General features: G+C 38.6%; 1 protein-coding gene across 1 annotated transcript in view; it reads right to left on the bottom strand.

Annotated features, from left to right (window-relative positions):
• LOC141903847 (chromosome transmission fidelity protein 18 homolog) overlaps positions 1 to 22949 on the bottom strand; it is a 29060-nt gene that overhangs the window by 4743 nt on the left and 1368 nt on the right. The window contains exons 3-22 of the mRNA XM_074792187.1: positions 22503 to 22673; positions 21853 to 21974; positions 21424 to 21507; positions 21213 to 21265; positions 20794 to 20923; positions 20433 to 20621; positions 20017 to 20114; positions 19700 to 19823; positions 19466 to 19602; positions 19149 to 19242; positions 18790 to 18888; positions 18569 to 18696; positions 18095 to 18178; positions 17889 to 18000; positions 17167 to 17337; positions 16487 to 16636; positions 15219 to 15349; positions 15044 to 15128; positions 14550 to 14644; positions 13275 to 13362 (exon numbers count right to left, since the gene is read on the bottom strand). Of these exons, the coding sequence (XP_074648288.1) occupies positions 13275 to 13362; positions 14550 to 14644; positions 15044 to 15128; positions 15219 to 15349; positions 16487 to 16636; positions 17167 to 17337; positions 17889 to 18000; positions 18095 to 18178; positions 18569 to 18696; positions 18790 to 18888; positions 19149 to 19242; positions 19466 to 19602; positions 19700 to 19823; positions 20017 to 20114; positions 20433 to 20621; positions 20794 to 20923; positions 21213 to 21265; positions 21424 to 21507; positions 21853 to 21974; positions 22503 to 22673 (2345 nt within the window). The remainder of the gene's footprint in view (positions 1 to 13274; positions 13363 to 14549; positions 14645 to 15043; positions 15129 to 15218; positions 15350 to 16486; positions 16637 to 17166; positions 17338 to 17888; positions 18001 to 18094; positions 18179 to 18568; positions 18697 to 18789; positions 18889 to 19148; positions 19243 to 19465; positions 19603 to 19699; positions 19824 to 20016; positions 20115 to 20432; positions 20622 to 20793; positions 20924 to 21212; positions 21266 to 21423; positions 21508 to 21852; positions 21975 to 22502; positions 22674 to 22949) is intronic.

Consider the following 22949-nt stretch of genomic DNA (forward strand, 5'->3'; position numbering starts at 1 on the left):
TTTCACATGTGGCAGGCGAGGATCCACCAGGTTCGCTAGTAGTAACTCGGTCTTCCGCGTTCGATTTCTTCTACATTTCAATTATAACCAAATGAACTCTTAAATAAATCAATCATTTATGTAAACTATACCGATATCCGAGTAGGAGAAATGAATTTATTCTATATTTTGGTAGGTGTGATAATATATGGATTCGGGAGCCTATACATTTTAGGCTCCCGAATCCATATATTGAAAATGAACTTATTCTGACAACGTAAGGATTAGGATTAGTATTTTAGTTACGTACAATCCAACCATTTCTATAGTATAACAAGGGAGACTATAAAATATACAATATTTACAAAATAACAGGAAATATAAACTTGTCTCAGTAAATTACAACTAAGTTATTTACACAGACAGCATCTTCGTCACGCCACTTGGTGGGATAGTTGGTTTTACGGGTTCCCATTAGGAATAGATATAGATTTGAGGGGGACCTAACATGACCAATCAACAAATGTAGGGAAGGGAAATGCGAACACACGAGACTCAGCGAGACAGCAGTGAAATGAGATCATTATAATATATTACATTTACACAAGTTGAGTACACGACCGAGATTACATTACCAATCATATCTCTGATTGCGGCATTGAACACCGTGAACCGAACATCAAAACCGCGCGTTCGCCGCACATCATTTCAAACTCAATCTCTATTCCGGCAAACGAAGTTTACCACCTTACAATGCCCAGATGCTACGCGAATTTTGCCGCGCGATAACGCAATAATCGCCTCGAATGAGAAAAATAAATTGAAGTGGCGACGAGAACAATAGTTCGAGGAGGCTTGATGAGCGGTGATTTGGACGAGTGCTAATTTAATGGTAGCAATATACACAGATAGCGGCGGCGTTCATGTGGAAAATGGTGTAAAGCTGCTCCGAGCCCGCAAGAGTTGTCTGGTTAATTAAATTACACCTCGCGTCACCGGCTTGCCGCCCTCCGACTGAGAATTGGATATCATCAAAATCTCAATTAAGTTGATTAAACAGTCGATTTTGTATTGTCTCTCTACCGTCTCTATTGTCTTTCAGTATCTGAAATAACATCGTATATCTCGGCAAGTCGGTTTGCCGGCTTTTTTTCTCGTTGAAAAGATGTCTCGAAATTCGGATACAACAAGAGGTGTCTGATTGTAATATTTCAAAACCCCACTATACACGAAGTTTATAAGACTCAAGCGAATATTTAAATAGTGGGAGTTCGAAAAGTCGTGTCTTATGATTTAAATTTTTGAAGAAAAAAAATAATTCGCTTGCATAAAAACAGTTCGCTTTATATAGTGGGTTTTGAACTTATTTCATCTGTTCTCCGCGTCAGGGTGTGGCTATTCTACTCTATTGTGTCTCTATTGATTGGAAGATATTTCAAAACACAAAAATCTTCGACACAAAAATCATTTCACTAATTCACTTGTGATATTACTCAACGCCGTCGTTTAGTTAAGAGAGCAAAACTTAAAAATGATCACATTTTGTCAAAAACAAAAATAAGACAAGCACTGTCAAGGGCTGCCAACCTTTTAAGTGCTATCAGTAAGAAATTGAATTTTTCCAGTAAAATTTCATTGAAATATGAAAGAAAATGTTCGAATTCAACAGTAAGACCAGTAAGAAACAATAAAGATTATTATCATTATCATTATTAAGACCCTCAGTATACTGAGGGTCTTACTGTTGAATTCGAACATATTTCATCTCATGATGTATGCATCAAACAAAAAGATCAGTATCGTTATAGAATAGTAACAAATACCGATCCTGAATATCAGGAACAATTGATAGCATGCAGCTCTGAGCACTTGCCGCCGGGCTGATTTCGATGAGAATCCGACACTGACATTTTTTCGCCTTTGAGATATGGACTGATCCCCCGCGAAGTGTGACTGCCCCCTCGAATTCTGAACCGATTTCCTATCAATATCAATCTACGACTTATCAGAGCCCATCGAATCAGAAACGACTTCTCCAAGCCGTAGCGACTTATCCAAGCTGTAGCTGGCGTCACCGACCAGTCGGCGAGACGATTACTATCGAACCATCAACCCTCACCAACACGTTCGATGTGTGTCTACTGCAAAATAAGATTAGCGTCGACAATTTGATTTCTCTCGTAATCAGGAACTCATTAGATCTATTTTCGCTGTCAGAGTAATTCTAATTGCAAAAGTATTGACTGGAAATTGCTCAGAAGTGTCGGATGAATTAACATCAAATATCAAACCCTCGGCGCATAATACCGGGCACGAAATTGCATTATCTCGAACACTCCTCAATGAATAAATAAATAAATAAATAAATCGATACTTACATAAATAAATATACTCGGTGTTGAGTTTTCGTTGAAAAAAATAAAGATAAAATTGGGGGTAAAGAGGGGGGATGTTTGTTAGATCGGTTAGAATGGTTGCCAAGTAAACCATGTTACATTTCATGACAATAGTCTGAAATATTGATATCCTTAATTCATCACTTCAATGTTAGTTTTTAGTTGAAATATTAAAAGCAGCATACAAACCGATACATTTACAAAGATGGTAACAATCTAATAATCGAGTTGTCGTTAGCTTTGTCATAGCTATATACATTTATTACGTTTTAATAGTTTGTTTCGTCTTTTACCATATCGTCGCGTGGTATTGACTGATATTTAACCAAGGCCTCTCCGGCGTAGAACACGAACCTATGCGAATGGAATGAATTGATTCCTCGCCGCCCCTCGTCATGGCTGTAGTCGAGAAAGTTGGTTTTCTTTCATCATCTCTTGTCAGAAATGAAACGGCAAACCGCGCGCGCGGATTACACAAATCTTGCCTTGTTTTGCCGTTTAATTAATTCGGTTGCAGTCAAACAATATTTTCCCGGCCGCTTATTAGCGAACGGCATTCAATTTAAAAACCGATTTGCTACGATTTGCCAGCGCCACTTTGATGTTAAAGCTCTTTGAAGAAAATTAAAAAACCTGACAACTATTTTAAGCGACGCAGAATAGGCTCGCTCGGTTTACGACGACGGCGCGCGGAAACCGGCTACGAAAAAGTTTTATTATCCGACCGTTGATTTGAGACTTATCGGAATTGCAATGATTTTTGTTTTAATCAACGTCGTTATATGCTTGATATCCGATTCCCGGCGCTGAATAGACTTATGACGTCGCGCGCGCAAATCGGCCGGTGAAACGCGAAGATTTATATTTCAAACATTTGACTCTTTTGAACACACGAGTTGGCTTCGCCTTTGAAAATCTGAGCAAAATGAAAAATAGATACGTTCTCTCTTTTTTTTTTCATTTTGCGCGAACGAGTTTCTTGTTTTTCGATACGTAAAATAAATAGTGCGAGGGATTAGATTATATATATCAATATTTGATTTTTCGCCACCGGATGAGACGGCTAGTGACAAAAGGATTTTTTGAAGAACGGCTTAACACTTTCGGAGTGGTATGAAGTTTAAACCTCTATCGAATTGTAAATTTTTAATATCAAAAATATATATATATATATATATATATATATATATATATATATATATATATATATATATATACGCCTTGAAAAAAATAAAATGCCAATGTTAAATTGGGGTCCTGGCAAAAAATCAGTCATTCCTGGATATACGGAGTTTTCATGGAGTTTTAAAGGAGAAATTTTCCAATTTCGAGGAAGTGTCTGCTTCACTTTCATCCCAATTACAGTAAACTCTCCTAAATCAGCGCTGTTTATCTCGCAGTAAACCACTGTAATTTCCTCAGCAAATTTTTATCCATTCTAATTCGGTGACTGTCATATTGGGCAACAGATCCGGGTCTGTCTCAACGGTGTACTGATTTAGGCATAGTCTACTGTACAACCTCTGAAATTTCTAAGTCCCTATTTCTCAAAACAAACAGGGGCCGGTTTTATAGACCGGTATTATCTTTAGCCCGGGGCTAACACAATTCATTATCAATCCCCCGTGACCCCCCGGTTAAAGGTAATACCAGTCTATAAAACTGGGCCCAAGGAGTTTTTAAGGATTTCTGGCATTTTGCTCGAATTAAAGGACTTTCAAGCACCCTTAAAGCATTTTATATTTAGGGTTTTTATGGAATCAAGGAATCGTAGGAACCCTGTAAAATGAGGATCCGAAAATTAGCCAATTTCAAGTGTTGAAGCCCAACGAGTTGAGTTAGAAAACAAGCTTGCACTTTATATGGTATATGCACACGTTCAAACTTGGTACGTTCATTGAAAACGAAATTAATTTTAGATTGTTACACAAGTACACAAGACAGGTAATTGAGTAATTGTGTGAATTTCAAAACGACAAAAATGGAAACGCGGAGAAACGAAACACGTGAAAAGCACTAAACACAATCACGCTTAATCTGTCAAACAACAGAGCATGTTTTCGTTAGGCATTGTTTCTTTTTTTCTTTTTATACCTTATTTTATTGCCATTATCACTATGCGACCTGCTGCCGTAACGCTCCATTACAACCGCATCACACCCACACTGGAGTCAGGTGAGGGGGACTGGATAAATTTTTTATCTGTCGAAAATAGGGTTCAACAAAACATTACTGGATCCTCCCATCTTCACCCGTCAAGGGATTCGAACCGGCTATGCTAAAGCCGTTCCTCGAACTGGTGGGAGCGAGTTCGGGGAGCGATACCGGACCCCTGGCAAGCGAGGATGGGGTCCTCCAAGCTCCGTTTAAATGGACGTTTAGACGTCATTCGTCCGGTTTGACATTTTAAACGGAGCTCCGCCGAATGACGTCATTCCGAGGAGTTCCATGTAACAATTAATTTCCTACACATAAATTACACAGATTTGAAAAATTGACTTTAGAAGAACCATCGACCAAGAAACCTTGCGCGCTGTTCATTTGCTTTGGTATAAGGTCGGAAACTCCCCCCTCTTTTTTAAAGGAAAATTGACTTTGCACAATTCTCGGGGGAAATTATACTTAACGGTCGTTTTTTTTTGAGTAACAGATTTCAAACCTTTTAGGAAATCAGTTTGTTATCTAAATGAACAACATATTTCAATTATTTGGGTGCATTTATATATATATATATATATATATATATATATATATATATATATATATATATATATATATATATATATATATATATATATATATATATATATATATATATATATATATATATATATATATATATATATATATATATATATATATATATATATATATATATATATATATACACATACATTTACGGTGATACATATTGCATATGTACAGTAATGCGTGACGACATGAATCCATGACAATCAATTCGATCAAGTAACAAAAATATCGCGTCGATAAAAATATTGAACATTTTCACCGCTAAATATGGCTAGATGATAAAAGCCAGTGGCATACATATCTATCAACGAAGTCCATCGATAGGCCTAGATGAAAATAGCCGGAGAGTCCATAATCGGTATCAAGTCCAAATCGTCGCGACCATTTATGATATTTTGGACCCGATATTACTTCTTTCGAGCTCACACGGAGACGATTTGGCCCGAGCGTGGACTAGACTCGAGCCAAATTTGGCCCGTGTCTAATTAGAGAACGCGTTCACACGCATACCATTCACTCGATACAAAACAATGCTCAAACAAACAAAGCAAAGTGAGTCACTTCCGGAACCAGTTACAAAATAATCATTTGTTCTGTGCTAAAACTCGGCTCAGGCCGGGTCCGACGTTTTTGGTCGGGCCAAATTTGATGTATCCAATCATTGGACAGGACAGAGAATTCCAAATACGACTACAATACGACTTTCTTGTTTCGAGGCCCTTTCATGATTATCATTATCATAATAATTATTATTATTATCAATTATCATCATTATTATTACTATTATAATAATAATTATTATTATTATCATTATAATTATTATTATTAGTATTAAGACTTTTACTCCTCCCTGTGATCAGTTTCATAAAAAGGATTATCTCTTCAATCCATTTTATTTCTCGATTGATTCATTTCATCTTAAATCGATTACCGTGAAACCGAGCCTTGTAGACCTTCAAACTTGGGGTGGAGATATTTAGTCTATTTTAGAACATGTATTTTACTAAAACGACCTCTATAGGTGAATTTGATATTTCCATTTTCATTTCCATTTGCCTAAATATCTAACTGAATATCTTTCCGCTCATCTACAAATCCCTGATTTTCCATTACACAAAATTCCTGCGAGTGAATCTGAGATATTTCTAGGTTTAAAATGTTACAATTCATTCATTTTTCAGTATTCCAGCTTTTTGGTAAAATCTGTCAAATTCCCTTGAGCTTTCCCTGTTCGATTTTTTTTCCCCAGATTCTTATGATTCCCTGAGTTTTCCAGGTCAGTGGCCACCCCGTATATTTGGGCAAAAAATATCCCTCAAACATTTCGATCGACGCTCGGCGTCATTTATCACTGAACGTAACGACGAGCGCGCCCACCCGGACACGAAACTCTCGAGTAATTATTTAAACCGGGTTTGTTTTTACGGTCAACGCCCAACCATTATCGACGGGTCAATTAATACATAAGCGTTACATCCCTCGTGTGCACTAGAGACAATGCCGACCGCCAAGATTTATTACCAGAACTCCCCGATCTCTACCGACATTAGTTATATTAACTTCGCATCGACTTTTTTCCATCGGTAATGTCAATTATCTAATCTGTCTAGTGCGTCGCGAACGCGCCCAATGATATTTATTAGACTTCGTTTACGTGTATTAGTTCGCTGTTTAGTAAATTAACTCGCTCAATTATTCAAGAGACGCAATTAAGGACGATTTTTCCGACGCGTGCGCTCGCTCGCTCGCAAATACTCACAAAAACGCCGGATCGCGAGACCGCCCTATGTCACAGGTTACTAGTACAAGTTAACCGCGTGAATTATTGATGGCGTTTTTTCCGAGGCCCGGCCGCTTTTGTCGGCCGTTTTAGACGGATTGGATAAACTGAACCGTGAAACTACGCACAAAAACGAGATGGGAAAAACAATTATTTACTACTAATTAATCAGATGAAAATATATAAGCCTTAACTTCCCTATTCCCTTCAATTATTCATTCAATTTACACTCGACACAAAATATTTCTGTGCGACACGCGCGTTCGGAAAAATCAAATCGTATTTTTTTCTATTTAAAAATCGCGACGAAAAGATTTAACCCGGAAAATTTTCACTGACTTGAAACACAAAGAGCAGAGTGAATGCAGTGTGGCGGTGCTTAGATGACAGCACGCATTTTTCTTCGAGTTGACCCGATAAATAAAAGAATCTGTGTAAAATGACTTCACAACATCTTTCCGAGTTTCAATTTAAAAATGGCTGAAGATACCATCAAAACAAGCCATGGGCGACAACGGTTATCGGGCTCAGACTCAAACTTCTTTACTAAAGAAGTTTCCAGTTTCTAGGCGCCATTTTGTGGCGGTCCCTCGAGGTCCCCATTGTTGCGATAATTTGCGCTCATTTTTAAAACATAAGTTTAGATTGAATATCATATAGTTCTGCAGTCCCTTGCTCGACGAAATCAATTTATACACCATTTTAAAGGAAATGAAATGCAGATATTTGCTGGTGATTCTTGGAATTTTTGAACGCAACAATTGAGAACAGTGACGATGTGAAACCAAGGACCGCATATCTCAACCGCGCGTAAAAGAAATCGCAATATTTATTAATTTTAAAATATCTAAGTATCTCTTAAAGCTATATTTCCAATTTTCACAGAGGTTAAAGAGGGTTATTTGCAGTTTAAGCCTGCGTGAAATTTTTTTGAATATCTTTCCTGACGACTGATCTGTACCCGCTTGAGTTTGAGATTACGCGCAAAAGGGATCTCCCACTATGCACCGCCATTTCACTGAACATTGAGATTTGTGAAAAGAAATCGCAAAAATAAGATTTTATACTGGTTTTTAATTATCAATATTGCTTCTGAAGGTTATATATTACCTTTATTTTCGTATGGTTGAAAATGGTCTTTGAGTGCTTTGATGAATTCGAGTTTTGTAGCGTTGGGAAATTAAAGGATTTCTTGTAAGAGTGGGGACTTTCTGTGTTGGTCGCAAATGTGGCCTAGTTGAGAACCTAATTTGCGTTTCAACCGAATGTACCACTCATGGTTGGACACTAGTAAAAAAATCTAAGTTTGTATATATTTTTGAATATGCGGCGCAGCTGAATGTTGCCAAACTGGACGTTGACCCCCTAAAACAGAATATCAAATGGGGGACAGATATGAACCCCTTTAAATATTATATTGGGATTTTATATCAGTAAGGTTTTCTGGTCGATGTTTTCCAACAAGAAGGTTGAGATTCAGTAAATTCATCGTATGATCCCAGAATGAGGGATTACCAGAGAGAGATATGTGTTAAATATGTCCTTAGCGTTTAAATTGACTGGTACATTTCACCATCGACTCTAAAACGTTTGATTTCAACGAACACAAAATCGGTGCTAGGCTGGACGGGCTGTATACGACCATTCCTCAACTGGGCCGTTCAGACTTCAATAGCGGGACAAACCGGATCCCGAAACCAGCTAAACGAATTGCCCCCGCCAAAATATGGTACAAACAAGATATGGATTATCATCTCAAAATGTCCCCATGGAAAATGTGAAGAAATCAAATTGCATTTAAAGATTTCTTGTCGCAAATCTCAATGTTCAGTGAAATTCCAATGCGCAGTGGGAGACCCCTTTTGCGCGTAATCTCAAACTCAGGCGGGTACAGATCAGTCGCCAGGAAAGATAATCAAAAGATTTTAACGCAGGCTTAAACTGCAAATAACCCTCTTTAACCACTGTGAAAATAGGAAATATAGCTTTAAGAGATACTTAGATATTTTAAAATTAATAAATATTGCGGTTTCTTTTACGCACGGTTAAGATATGCGGTCCTTGGTTTCACATCGTCACTGTTCTCAATTGTTGCGTTCAAAAATTCCAAGAATCGCCAGCAAATATCTGCATTTCAATTCCTTTAAAATGCTGTATAACTTAAGTTCATCGAGCAAGGGGCTGCAGAACTATATGATATTCAATCTAAACTTATGTTTTAAAAATGAGCGCAAATCATCGCAACAATGGGGACCTCGAGGGACCGCCACAAAATGGCGCCTAGAAACTGGAAACTTCTTTATTAGCAAACATAAGTTCCCGTTGCGATTTGGATACATCGTACCTAGGGCCGATAGCTAAATTTTGTCAGGACAACTTTTTTAATTTCGACCCGTTCCTTAATTGAAATCATTTTCAAGCTCATGTCACTGAAATATAGTTTGTAGTGCCTAGTTCTACCGCTAGGTGGCGCAGATCAAGTGACCGGGTACCTGAATAAATCATTCGACAATGGATTACCTTTCATTTTCCACGAAAAAAATGAAACATGAAAATTTTATCCAAATTTCGAAATCTTGACCCAAATCTTTTGGCACCGACTTTTTGAAGGGTACTTTGAAAATTTCAGGCGGGTTCGTTCGTTACACCAGCACCCCGGTCGGGACAGGCCTGAAATGATGTTTTCTTCGTTTATTTTGCAGGCCAGTGCCAAGTGAGGGACGGTTCTATTTCAAGAAAACTGTATTGAAAGAGCACAGATCTTTAATATGAAGTACCCGGGTACCAGAATAAATCATTCGAGAATTGATTACTTATAATTTTCCACACATTACAGAGAAAAAAACATGAACATTGTATCCTAATTTCGAAAAATCTTAGACCAACATTTGTTGGCACCGAACTTGTGAAGGGTACTTCGCAAATTTCAGCACGAGCCTGAAATGACGTTTTCTTCATTAATTTTCACTCGCCGACGCTGTCGCCAGGACTGCTCCTCGACAACGGCGAATACAGGAAAACTCGAAATGCAATTTTTCTTCGCGTCGGCGAAATATTGCCAACAATTCGCGAAACTCATCATGATCCTATTTTGTACTTATGTTAACTCGTTACAAAAATTGCCCGCGGTTCAAGCAGCCGATTCAGGCGGCGCGCGAATTACCTTCGAATATAAATAGCAATTACGATACAATTAAATCGTTGAACGAAACAGACGACACGCGTTGCCGTGATTGCACCATATTACATTGACAATCATCGAAAATGAAGATTTCCGGCGCGAGAGCATCTCCACCGCACCAACGAAGTTAGCCGCGGTATAAGGCAACCGAGCCGGGTAATATCGCATCATCGTGCCTATCAGTTGCAAATTTCATCGACGAAGAAGTGGAGAATTAGCTCGGGGCGAACGAACGCAAAAAATCGCGAGCGCTAGACGCCACCTCCCGAGGACCCGCGAAAATTGACAATATCCGCTAACCATAAGATGAAATACAGACGTCTAATTCGATGAAATAGCGCATTCGCGCGGCGCGTTGAGCGAGATTGTAGTAGGTTAGACCGGCGATAATTCGATCACAGATAGTCAGTCGCGCGGGATAAATTGCATAAATACCATCGAGTAAAGAATAACAAGACATTATTGAGCATTATCATGTGTAAGATTACAGATCACGCTAACCCCTCGGTTGTCGTGTGCGCGTTGCAGCGCGCATTATTGATCGCCGCGTCGGCTGACAACGGCTGTACTGAGACGGGAGGTGATCAGGAAATCTCGATTTACGTCGTTTTCGAACTCGCCCAAGCGAGTGATACCCTATACTAACGTCCGGAGACGCGCGATACACTCGCCCGGTCGCTTTCATCGCGGGCCCCCGAACGCCGACCACGCGGATAACACGTCTTTAATAAGAAGATAATTAAATCGGCGCGGAGCTAGCGTGAAACAACGCGCGCGCGAGCCACCGACGCAAACGTCGCGCGATGATAAATCGATGGAAATTCGCACCGGGATCAAAAACGCCATAAAGCTAATAGAATGATTGTATTGCGTCCGCAATAAGCAAACCCATCATTTCCATTCCGGCGCTGACAACGACCCGTACCGCAGAGACCCGAGACGCGGCGTACGAACCGTCGACATAATTCAAATCTGCGTAGATTAAAACCAGTATAGCTTTATTAATGCGACCAATTCACCGCGCTCCCGACGGACTCGAAGGTGGGCCGCGATGATCGACAGGATGACTAGCTGTCGCCGACCGAATGGACCGATTTATTTCACCACGCGTGCACAAATAAACTTCTTTTCGATGATAATAATACCGCAAAAATTCATAATCGAAATTGAAATTCCGCCGTAGTCGAGTGGATTCGTTTTGTTGCTCAAAGCCGGAAATGGAACATAAAACGAAATACGACTTTGCGATGAATTAAGAAAAAACAATAAAGTAAACGGTTCGATTGGACCGCGCGGGTACTCTTAACGGCTTAGAAATTTAACGGCTGCTGGTCGGAAAGAATTAACGAAATAACATTACAAAACGGCGCGACACTCGAAAAGTCGAACCGAATTGCTTTCCAATTATCGAGAATTCGCTACGAATCCAGCCGGGTAGAATAGATACCGGGAGTGTAAGCACTTTCAACGACACTTGACATCGACCGGTAAACGATTACAAACATGACCCGAGCATTGATTGAATTGCCGGTCTGCTGTCATAATATTTGCCCGTGATTTACAAAGAAGAATTAATTCATCAAACTATGAGTTTTGATGCGTGCGCGTGCGCACGTCCTTGTGGAGATCTGTTCATCATGTTTACACATCGTAAACGCGCGCTGTCTCGCAGCTTGGAGTAATCATTTGACAAATGATTACTCCAAGCTCACAGTGTGTACAAAGGGAACAGTTAAAACACAATGAAAATCGGACACGACAACAAATGATATTTGTGTAGAAATGTTTCCGTCGTAGAAGGAAAAAAATGCGACTATTTGTGTTTAGTATTATTGCGCCCGACCCCTGGTGAATAGTATGAACGTATAATATAAACTATAGTTTATACGTCCACGTGAATACTAAAACATTATATCAACAATTCATACACCGTAGATAAAATAGCCACACTTGGATGCAGTGATTAGATACGTAATTAAAAAAAAAAACAAAAACAAAACCTACTAGACGTTTATAAAACTTTCACATTTTTGATTATAAACTTCTTAATTAGCATACATAATTTTCCATTAGCGCGCGCCCACGCCCCACACATCTCAAAAGTATCGCACTCCTTTTTCATTTAATTTTCTTAAGCAGTAAATTTTCAAAATCTTCGTCGATTATGTCCTTTTTTCATAAGCTGTGCTAGCCTCAAAACTGGTCCCTGGAAGTTTTCACATGAATTTTTCTTTTACTCAATAAATTTTCATCTAACTTCGAAATTAGCGGACACAATTTTCAACATACAAATTTCGTGTAAACTCTACAAGTTTTAAGAAGAATTATGGATCGACTCAATACGCAATATACAAGTTTTCGCCATCCGTATTTCAATACTTTTTAATCAGTGAATTTTCAAAGTGATAATATTCTCCAATTTTCACGAGCCACTTTCACTGACTTTCTATTCTTCTGAATGCTAAAGCCTGGCGCACACGAGGCAATTTTTAGTCGCCTGTTGCTGCGACCGATTTGCAAGCAACCGTTGAGCAATCGATCGCTTGGTGTCGCCCGTGTGCTACCACTGGCGACGGACAAGCGATTATCTTTCCTGGCAAACATCTGTATCATGTGACTTGTCAAGATGGCCACGCTACAGCCTCGACTGGTGCCGTATTTGGTTGAATCACATGATAATTGTTCGCTCTCTCATTGGCTAGTTGATGAGCCACTTGTCGCTTGGTGTCTCTAGCTACCGCACACGGGCAACTCCCGAGCGATCGGTGAGCAATTTCTCGGCGACGAGCAATTTTCCGTCGCCCAATATCAAACATGTTTGATATTGGGCGACACGGAGCAACTCCTTTCGACAACGAGCAATCACTGTCGCCCCTTGCCGCAGACGAGCGATTTTTTCGTTCGACGCCGAGCAATTCGGGCGGTTGCTCGAGAATTGCTTGAAACTGTCGCCCGTGTGCGCCGGGCTTAACGGCCAGTTTTCAGACAAAACTAGGTTTGTGACAGAAGCCTGAACATGGTCTTCTTTCTGAGGATTGACTAAAGAATTCTCATGAAATGGCCTTAGACAAATCTCCAATCGAAGCAACAGTACCGTGATGGAACTGAACCAACTTCCAGTTGAATGAGCCTTGGCTGAAGGTTAAAACTGATCTATATGAAAAACTGGCCGCAGTTTAATTATTACCTTTTCCTCGTCTTGTTTCTTCAGAGCAACTGGCTGAAGGATCTTTTTGTGATTCGGCACGAAATCTGCATTTTTCTTCGTTTCGAGACTGAAAAAACGTTGATGAGTAAGAAAATAGAGGTGGCCCATCAGTAATTACTCGACCGCCGATCACACATCTATATCTGTACTTCGATTTCCGATTTCAAAATCAAACCCCCTGTTTCGCTCCCGGCAGGTGTGGCGGGTCTGTAAGGGACACTCAATCGAAAAATCAAACAAAATTTAGGAGCCAAATAAATAAATAATGGGGACAATCCCTATTTTAAGATCAATAATGGAATAATTACTGACAATATAAAAGATCATCAGGGGTTAGAATATCAGCCTGTTTATTAAGTGTTATATATATATACATATTAAGTGGCTCATATTCAGAGCGTCTACACTGCAGTGCTCACATTCACTGCAGTGCGGCGTATAAATCAGTGATGGACTTAGCTACTACATCACGGTGTATTCATGTAATTAGCAATAAGGGGCTGCTCATGAAAGAAGCTCACACAAAATTTCAAATTTCGACCCCCCTACACCCTTATCCACAGAATGTCCACATTGCACTAACCCCCCATTGGACATAAAAGCAATTAAAGGCATCGGATATCAGTCATGTAAAATAATATATTTTTTTCACTCAATCATTTTCCATACACTCTGAACTACAGTTTGTTATTCCATGCATTATCTTTTAAACTATTTCTCCTCTAATTCGAAGTTGAAATAATCATCCATGTAATGCACTAAATGATTTGTTCTGGCTTTCAGGAATTAAGCAGGAAGAAGGATGTCCACATCCTAACAATCCCCTCCCCTTGTCCACAAAAGTTTAAAGTTTACGAACCCCTCCCCCTCGACCTTATTGACAAGTTTTCATCTCTATTGAAAGATGTCAGCACATGGTGAAATATTAGTACCTAGTGATACACTGCACCATGTTGTAAAAGTACTAGAGCAAAGATCATTATAAAACACACTGGGGTGAAATTTCTACAAAATGTTCAAATCATCTCCAACACTTCAGGGCATTAGTCAGCACAGAGCTAAATAATGCATTTTCGATATAAAATGGATAACACTGTTGATGAGCAGGTTCTATACAGTTCTGAGTTATATTTGAGTAATTTCAAAACATTAAGAATGAACGCATAGTTAGGCTGTATAAATCTAACTCCTGCAGAACCGCACCCCGCTCAGATCCCTGAGCGCGGATTAAATGGGCTTCGACCGTCAACCTACCCATTCCTAGACGTCGGGTTGATATTTCTATGTTTCGGTTCAGACGCCTGTTGCGGATTCGTTCCTTCTGATCTTCGCATTTTTTCTAAATCGATCTTAAGCGGAAAAAAAAACGTATCACGATTCTATAGGCTCAAACTTGACTATCAATCCAAATTGAACCGAACTACAGTAAACCTTGCCTAAGTCAGACCTGGTCGAATCGGACGAAAACGAAATCATTTTTTGATTTCCTCTGATCTTATTTTCCTATCCTCACTTTACTCGGGCTAATATTACCGGTCCTAGTTTGAGTTAGGTGAGGTTTACTGCGATATAGATTCCATCCATTCTTTGATATTTTAGGGTCATGAAAATTTGTCCGAGTTGAAAGTGATAGGCAAAAAAAATTTCACAATTGTCAGGAATTGACCAGTTATCTGAATTGGTCGGAGCTGAGTCTGTTTTATTTATTCCGGGGATAAGGGCTGAATCTTGAGGATATTTGTAATTACCTCTCTGGCTATAAGCTGTTTGCTGTTGTAAGTCATTTGTTTGCGTTGCTTCAAACCCGGGAATTTGATAATTTCATCGACTCGCCTGAAAATCGATGAGAAAAACTTTCGAAATCAAAAGTTTCTGATTTTAATTTAAATCTATAACACATTGTATACAGTCAGCTATGCTTACGGTTCTAGAATGTAACTGTACTGTCCGTCTAGGCCTTTCTCTTGCCGATACGTCAGGTTATAGGCGATCATTATTTTGACTAGTTGTAACAATTCAGTTTTCTCCCGTGCACTGTATAGTTGAGCACTGACCTAAAAAAAACATAAAATATTTTTCTAGTTACATCACTTCTGACATACGGGGTACCGGGTTATTTGTACTAGGGCGAGTGGTAGGATTATGAACCAGCCATTTTCCAGGACAATTAAGGACTTTTCCCTTGTGTCCCCATTCACTGAGTAAGCAGTTAAAATTCTGGGGCCAGATATAATAACATTAGCTGTTTCAGTTCTATTTAATACCCTAAAGTGCTGGAGATAATTTTAAAACTTTTAAAAGTTCCCCCCAGTGTGCTGAATAACAGGCATACCACTATAATGATGAATCTACACCGCAGCGCGGTGTATTGCTAGTTAATAATGCTAATACTAGTCAATACTAATACTCAACAGTGTTTGACCGGTGCTGCCATCTTTTATTAGAGATTAAAACTAATCAATAATTACATTAATACACCGTAGTGCGGCGTACTAGCGAAACCAATCACTGAGTTATATACTGCACCGCAATGTAGACGCATTGAAAGGTTTAGGTCATAGTTCAAATCCAGTCAGCTAGGAAAATCCCTTGGTTCAAGTTAGCAGGTGCGGTGGCTTTGTAAGGGACACGACAAATTAATAGAAATCAAATACAATTAATTGATCAATCAATCAATTGGGAAAATCTCCCTATTGAGAGAACTTTGAGAGGTCAAAAGCAGGGATGATATCATGCAAAGCTAAAATCTGCGGTTAATAATTAATTATCGAATAATTTACATGAATTGGAAAACCTAATACACTTGAAAACCAGAAAATGCGGATCCGCAGGGAATTCCCATCTCTGTAAGAGTCTCTGTCTAGTGTGAGATCGAAACGTCGTGTTCTTATATTTTAGATTGTTTCAATAAATAAATTCTCGATTTTAGATTTTCTTTTAATTTGTAAATAGTGGGTTTTAATCTTATCATCTGTTCACCACGTTTGAGTGTGGATATCGTACCATTGATTACATAGTTAAAGCTGTGGAACCAGTTCCAGTAAAATAAGGCCCAGGGACCACAAATTAAGGCTTCTGAATAAAGTATTATTTTCTAAGATAGGATATACGTAGAGAGAAAAGGAGGTCTTTAAACATACAAGTTTGGAACCAGGTCCAGGACAAAACAAAGTCATCACACAACAACTTACTGGACGAATATTAGGATGAATGACGTTCATCAATGGCGGCAGTAATTCCAGGACAACTTTACGTTGATTGAGGTAATGGCGAACTTTCGGAGAAATGTCAGACATCAATGAGTTGATGAGATTCTGAGTTTTCGTCAGCTTCAGATAGTTCTAAAACAAACGAACAAACGATGGAATGAAAGAAGTACGTTCAAGACTGAAATAGATATGGGAAATTGACAATCAGGACATGTAACATTAGAATAGCTTTCCCCTTCAAGTGAATTGCTTACAGTGTCCTTTGGACCTTAGCATGTATTTATTTGCATGAACTTTGTTGACTTAGGTTAGAAAATTAAATAAAGCTACAAAAACTTATTTGTATTATAATAAAAAACATTCAAGTTAACTGTTAGTCAGGGGCTTTTGCTCATAATTTAGAGTTAACCAGTAAATATATCAATAGTAACAATGAATGAAGTCAGGACCCAGTTCGACAGTTCTGGTTTGAAGATTTGACTCGGAAGTTGAAACTCATTTAAAAATAGACTGATTTTAACTCACAGTTACCTCTAACACTATGGAACTGGATCCAGTACGTGAACTATCCACTGATTAACTTTGATCAACTTTTGAGCAACTAGCCCCTGATTTCCAAGCACTAAAATCGGAGTGCAAAGTGTAGTCCTTTCGAAACCTACCTCATACTGGCTGTTCGGCCACTGTATCGGAGGGTTGTTATTCGACGCGAACAGCAAATGAAAAGTGACCATAGTAAATGGCACGTAACGCATCATCGTGTAATCCTGAGATTGATTGACGATGCGTAGCAATCGATCGGAGAAACATAACCATTCGTTAGAATAGTTCACCTGAAAAAATAATACGACCGGAACAAATCAAAAACATGTTCGACGAAGAACTGAATTGTGTTGAATTAAAAACACAATTTTCTACTGCAAGCTCCTCCCAACTTGGTACTGATCGGTTATGATGATCGGACTGATCGGTTGATATAATCAACACTTATCACTCAGCACTCAGCTACTTCAAGTCTAGTAGCGTATTTTTGAAACTTTTCCTCAATATCTGGCACAAACTTTTATGCAGATTTATCATCACAAACTTCATACTGGATAAGACAGATTTTAATACCGTAGAACTCGCTTAATTCGGATTTTTCAATCTGGATTTTCATTTAATTCGGATTAAATATTTGATCCATTTAATGAGGAACCATGGTATCTATTATTCATAATTCGGAGAAATCTGGGCAGTCCCTAGTCATCCGAATTATGTGAGTTCTACTGTATTGTGTATTTGTCGAACTCTTATTCTGCATTTGGCTAAAAATGTCCCGTGCAATTTTCATCAGTACCCAACCATCTGAGAACACCGATATCTAACGTTTTACGTAACTTACCGTTTCTAATCGTGTATCTTTGATTCTCATGTTGAGGATGTTATCGTAAAGACCCTGCATGATTTTCTCGTATTCCCCGATGCCACTGACTATACGCAGTATATGACTAAACCTTTATTACAATCATCACCGAAACAAAATAAATATCAATGCGTAACAATCGATAATCTACAATGATGATAATTTCTCGCTAAGGTTCAACTGACCGTGATGATAGCGTTGTGTTGTTTTCCGCCACTGTTTCTTGGGGCATTGTTTTGTCGCGATCGTTTGGGTTTATGTAGCGCCGCCTGCAACAGAAATAAGAACATAAGTACAATCTGTACATGCACTAACACGTGTATAATCTTGGAGTAATCATTTGACAAATGATTTTTGCCAAGATATAATGAGTAAAATCCTACAATGTATAAACGAATCTAAAAAATTTATTTAGAAATAAGAAATATTTTGTGTGGTTGCTACCACCCTTCTCCAGTCTTTTGTGATTCTCAACTGATTCTCCAATATACAAACATGTGCATACAATATCCAAAAACTACAGGGTAGCCACTTGACTTGCTTTTCCCCCTGACTATTCCCTGACATGCGAGTCGATCTGCTAGGACGCCAATCAATTAACCACAAAAACATGTTATTTTCCTGGTCCCAGAGTCATTGATTCTATACGAATAAGGTACCTTTTTTGTCGGGGCATTCGAAAGATTTCTTGCCACAAGGTGAACAAACTTTTGCGACTGTCTTTCTGTCCAACATTAGCGGTCTGTACATCGCGCAGAGTTATAGCTTTCTTTCGACCATGAATGAACTGATATGATAGAGAAAACGCTACCGGTAAATAAAATACGACAAACGATTTCAAATATAAATTTCTCAAACGACAACGAATTTCATCGTCGACCTGAATTGTGTTGACGCACGATCGGATGTCGTTGTCGGTTTTTTCACACAAGGCTAATAGCGTAGTCAGATCAGTTTTCAGTTTCACGTGACGCGAAATCTACAAACATACATTACAAACATACTAAATTTCAGAAGAATACGTTATGGCTTTCAACAGCTCATCATACAAGTATTCACAGTTACACTGAATAAATGAACAATCGCAATAAATTCATGTCAAAATGTACAAATTGAAAAAGACCCATAATCAAAGTTTCTTTCATCGATGAAAATGCTAGTTTTCATCGAAATCAGAAAAAATCTTATTCTGATTTTAATCGGAGGAACTTCTTCAATTGACAATCTTGTGATTCTCACATCTAGCAGACGACCAGCCAATCTCGTCGCCAAAGTCGGAGGAAATTGAAGAATTAACGACACCTGTCGAAGTTCTCTCAAGGCGGGCGTATACCTAAAAAATAACCGAATGAACGAATTGACGAAAAAAGTCGAATGAAAAATGTCACTATCTCCCCTACAGACAGACGGTCAAGCTGACTACAGTATGCTCCTCAAATGCATTGCAGGGGTAAAACTAAGGACAGGTTAATAATGGTCTTTAGACTTTATTTCTTTTCAAGCACAAGTCTTTACTCCGGAAACGTAAGTTCATTCAAACAAACGGCCTTACTTACTGATCATTACAGATGCAAATGATTGGCCTTTTAAGAATCTGAGTTTTCTTCTTTTTTGTCTTCGTCATCGTTACTGCATTATTTTCGGCTTTGCTTCCCACCGCTCGGACAACACTAAGCAAGTGATTGATAGCAGGCTGTAAACAACAAACATAACATGTGTTATGATAGCAACATATACTAGTTAATACAGTCTTATGTATGCCGCAGGATGCTTTCATATGTCATACATACTTGAGGAGAACCATCAATTTCATCAATGATAAGGCAGTTTGGCCTGGCATCACCTCCCATCACAGCTTTCATTCGTACTGCTGAATCTAAACGGTTCTTGAACAAGTCCAATGTTCGATCATCACTAGAAAATATTTTATTTCAATATTCAGTGATAGCTTACTCGAGTATCATGGTCTCTTAGTCAACAAACTGACTTCCGTCCTTCCAACAATTCCTTTTTTATTATATGTCGAATTTCGAATTTTCCCCATTAATCTTATAATGGTTTATAAAATTTATCAGTACATACAGTACATGTTGCTGAAAGCGAATACCTGGCATTTATCTCGATAACATTATAACCAGCGTGTGAGGCCACTATGTGGGCTAATGTGGTTTTTCCCAAACCCGGTGGGCCATGAAGCAAGGCTACCTGAAAATATAAAACATCGGCATATACCATACAGATAGAATGGAATGAGGCAATGCCACGCATGTCTCCCTGGGGTGAGCAGTAAAGGGGGCAAAAAGATAGGCAAAATAATGCACACTTCATGGCCGCTGATCTCCATTTTCAATAGTATCATATAGCTAATAGAACCATTGGGTCAGCGAAAGCTTAAATTCAAGACAAGCCTAGACCGATTCTAAAAACTCATTTCTAGAATGGGTTAAAGGCTAGGTGGTAAACCATTTTTGGACATGGGTCAAACTTTCTAACCATATCTTTGCCGGTATCGAGGATTTTCACCTTATGTAATGGCCTGCTGTATTCATCTAACTCTTCTTCCATTTTTCGTTGTTCCTGGCGCTTGTCAATCCATTTTTTCTTCTTGCCGTCGTTTTGCTGTTCGGCGACCGCCTTCTTCGTTTTCTTCTCCTTCCCGAATACGACGTGGTCCCACAATTTCAACCAGTGAAGCAGCGTACGATTTGTGCTCTAGAATAGAACATAATATACTGCGAAATAATGAATGAATAATCTACTCTTCAATAGAGCTAAAATCTCTAAATAAACTAGGGGTCCAGAGAGGCTCGACAATCTGAGTCTTAATATTCACGCATCCACACTTAAATTCAGAATTTTTAGGTTTGTTAATGTTTGATTTTACCTCATCACTTAACAAATCGGTGTACAACCGAGGAGCAAATCTCTCCACCCATAGATTCGTTTCCGCTTTAGCGTGTCTCCTTAATTCAGTACCATCTACCATATCAACTCCTTCGTTGTGAGCTGCTTGCCTTTAATACATGGACAGAGTTTTCAATAAGTCTCTCATACATGCGTTATAGAGGCCTTGTAGCCATGTGCTTTCTTCATGTGACATAATCTTTGGTGAACACAAGTGGTTTACAAGACAGACCGCCAAATATGTAAATCCCTGATTATTCTTGTTATGTAAGGTAAGTCTACTACAGCACTGGTTGACAAACAAACTTCTGACATTATGTGTAAAAGCTCTATATTCAATCATTATGTTTCAAACAGATGGAAGAATTGAATGTTCAGAATTTTACTCATGATACATACCTTTGTAGGTCAATGACTATCTGACGGGATTCGTCGATGTCTCTTCTTGTTTCCTGAAATATTAAGAATTTTGAAAAATTACCAATAGGTAGATGAGGATGATACAGGACCCACTTCCGGTCTATACTCAAAATCTTACTGGAGTTTGCTCCTGGACAATAAACTTGAAAAAAAATTTGATGTTGAGATCAAAATTACACAATCTACTTACTTCATCTTGAATTTGTTGTAATAGATCGTGATAAGGCGTGGCAAGTAGCTGAATGGTTCTTATATCATTGAGAACATCGACAGCCTGACAAAAGAAAATAATAAAAGAAAATTTCAGCAGGAGTAAAATGACTAGGGAAAAGTAGAGGATCCAGATTTTGCATATCGGGGAACTCCTTTGCAAAATACACAGAGCTATGAACTACACATGCATTTTTGAATGCAATCTACAAAACCGCCAAGCCTAAATAATGCAAGAAATATGAATTGCATATACCGGTAATGCAAGGAGTTGAATTGAGAATTTCATAATTTTCTGGTACAAGACTGCCCATCCACTCTCTTTTGCATGAAGACTTGCCTTGTTGGGTACATTTTACATTGCCCCTGGAAATTATTTACAGATGATATATTAAACATGATACTTTACCTCGGATTTCAGATCATCATCGTCCTTGATTTTCATGTAGACTCTGCTACCTTCGAAGTTCGTAACGGATATAAAATCAGTGTCCGGAATTCGTTTGAATACCCGACTATGACGAACTGGTTCTGAAAAAAAAACCAATCCGAAAATTATCAACTTCATCATAACTTGTTATTCTTACAAAATTTGTAAGTCTTTCCTTTTAAAAACCTATTCTAAACCGAAATCGAACACAATCTTTTTTTATCTAAATCAAAGCGCATACAGTATACAGTAAACCTGTCAAATCGGATCATTTGGTACCAACTTCCTTTTAAAAACCTATTCTAAACCGAAATCGAACACAATCTTTTTTTATCTAAATCAAAGCGCATACAGTATACAGTAAACCTGTCAAATCGGATCATTTGGTACCAACAAAGTTGATCAAGTTTTTTGAGAAATCCAGATAAAACATATTTTTGTTACAGACAAGTGGAGCGTAATAATATGTTATGAAAACTCAATTAAAACTTTAGATTAGATTTTTCAAGTTAATTTCACTTATGGTCAAATTTCAACCCAGAAATGTGTACAATGACTAATTAGTTCAGATCATCCAGCAAACAATGTAGATCAGTACATGTACATAGAAACCGGGGATTCAAAATTACCATCAATGCCCGCATTGCCAAATTTCTCCTTGAGCTCATCGAATATATCCCTCTCTCGTCTCGGATGTATAGACGAAGTTCGGGACGGCGAGGGAGGCGGGGTGACCTCAAATCCATCATCGTTATCATCATCATCATCGGGTTTCGAAATTTTCTTTCTCTTTTTCGGTTCTGTAAGAAAGTACATAGATTTGAATTTCACAAATGTAAGTAAACCCTCGGATATGGCCAACTCGGACTATTGACCAATTTACCAGTCTCAGTTTGTAGGGCGGTACCTAGCAATGGAATGCGAGGAGAAACCCGAAAAAGTTTACCTAAAGTCATTAATTGATACAATGATTTTTCTTATATGCCCCAACAAAAACTTGGTTAAAATGCTTGTCAGACACAAGTGAAGGATTCTTAATACTAATCCCGGGAAGATCCAGAAGCCAATTTTGAAGG

Source organism: Tubulanus polymorphus, chromosome 4 (genome assembly GCF_964204645.1).
Source record: "Tubulanus polymorphus chromosome 4, tnTubPoly1.2, whole genome shotgun sequence".
NCBI lineage: Eukaryota > Metazoa > Nemertea > Palaeonemertea > Tubulaniformes > Tubulanidae > Tubulanus > Tubulanus polymorphus.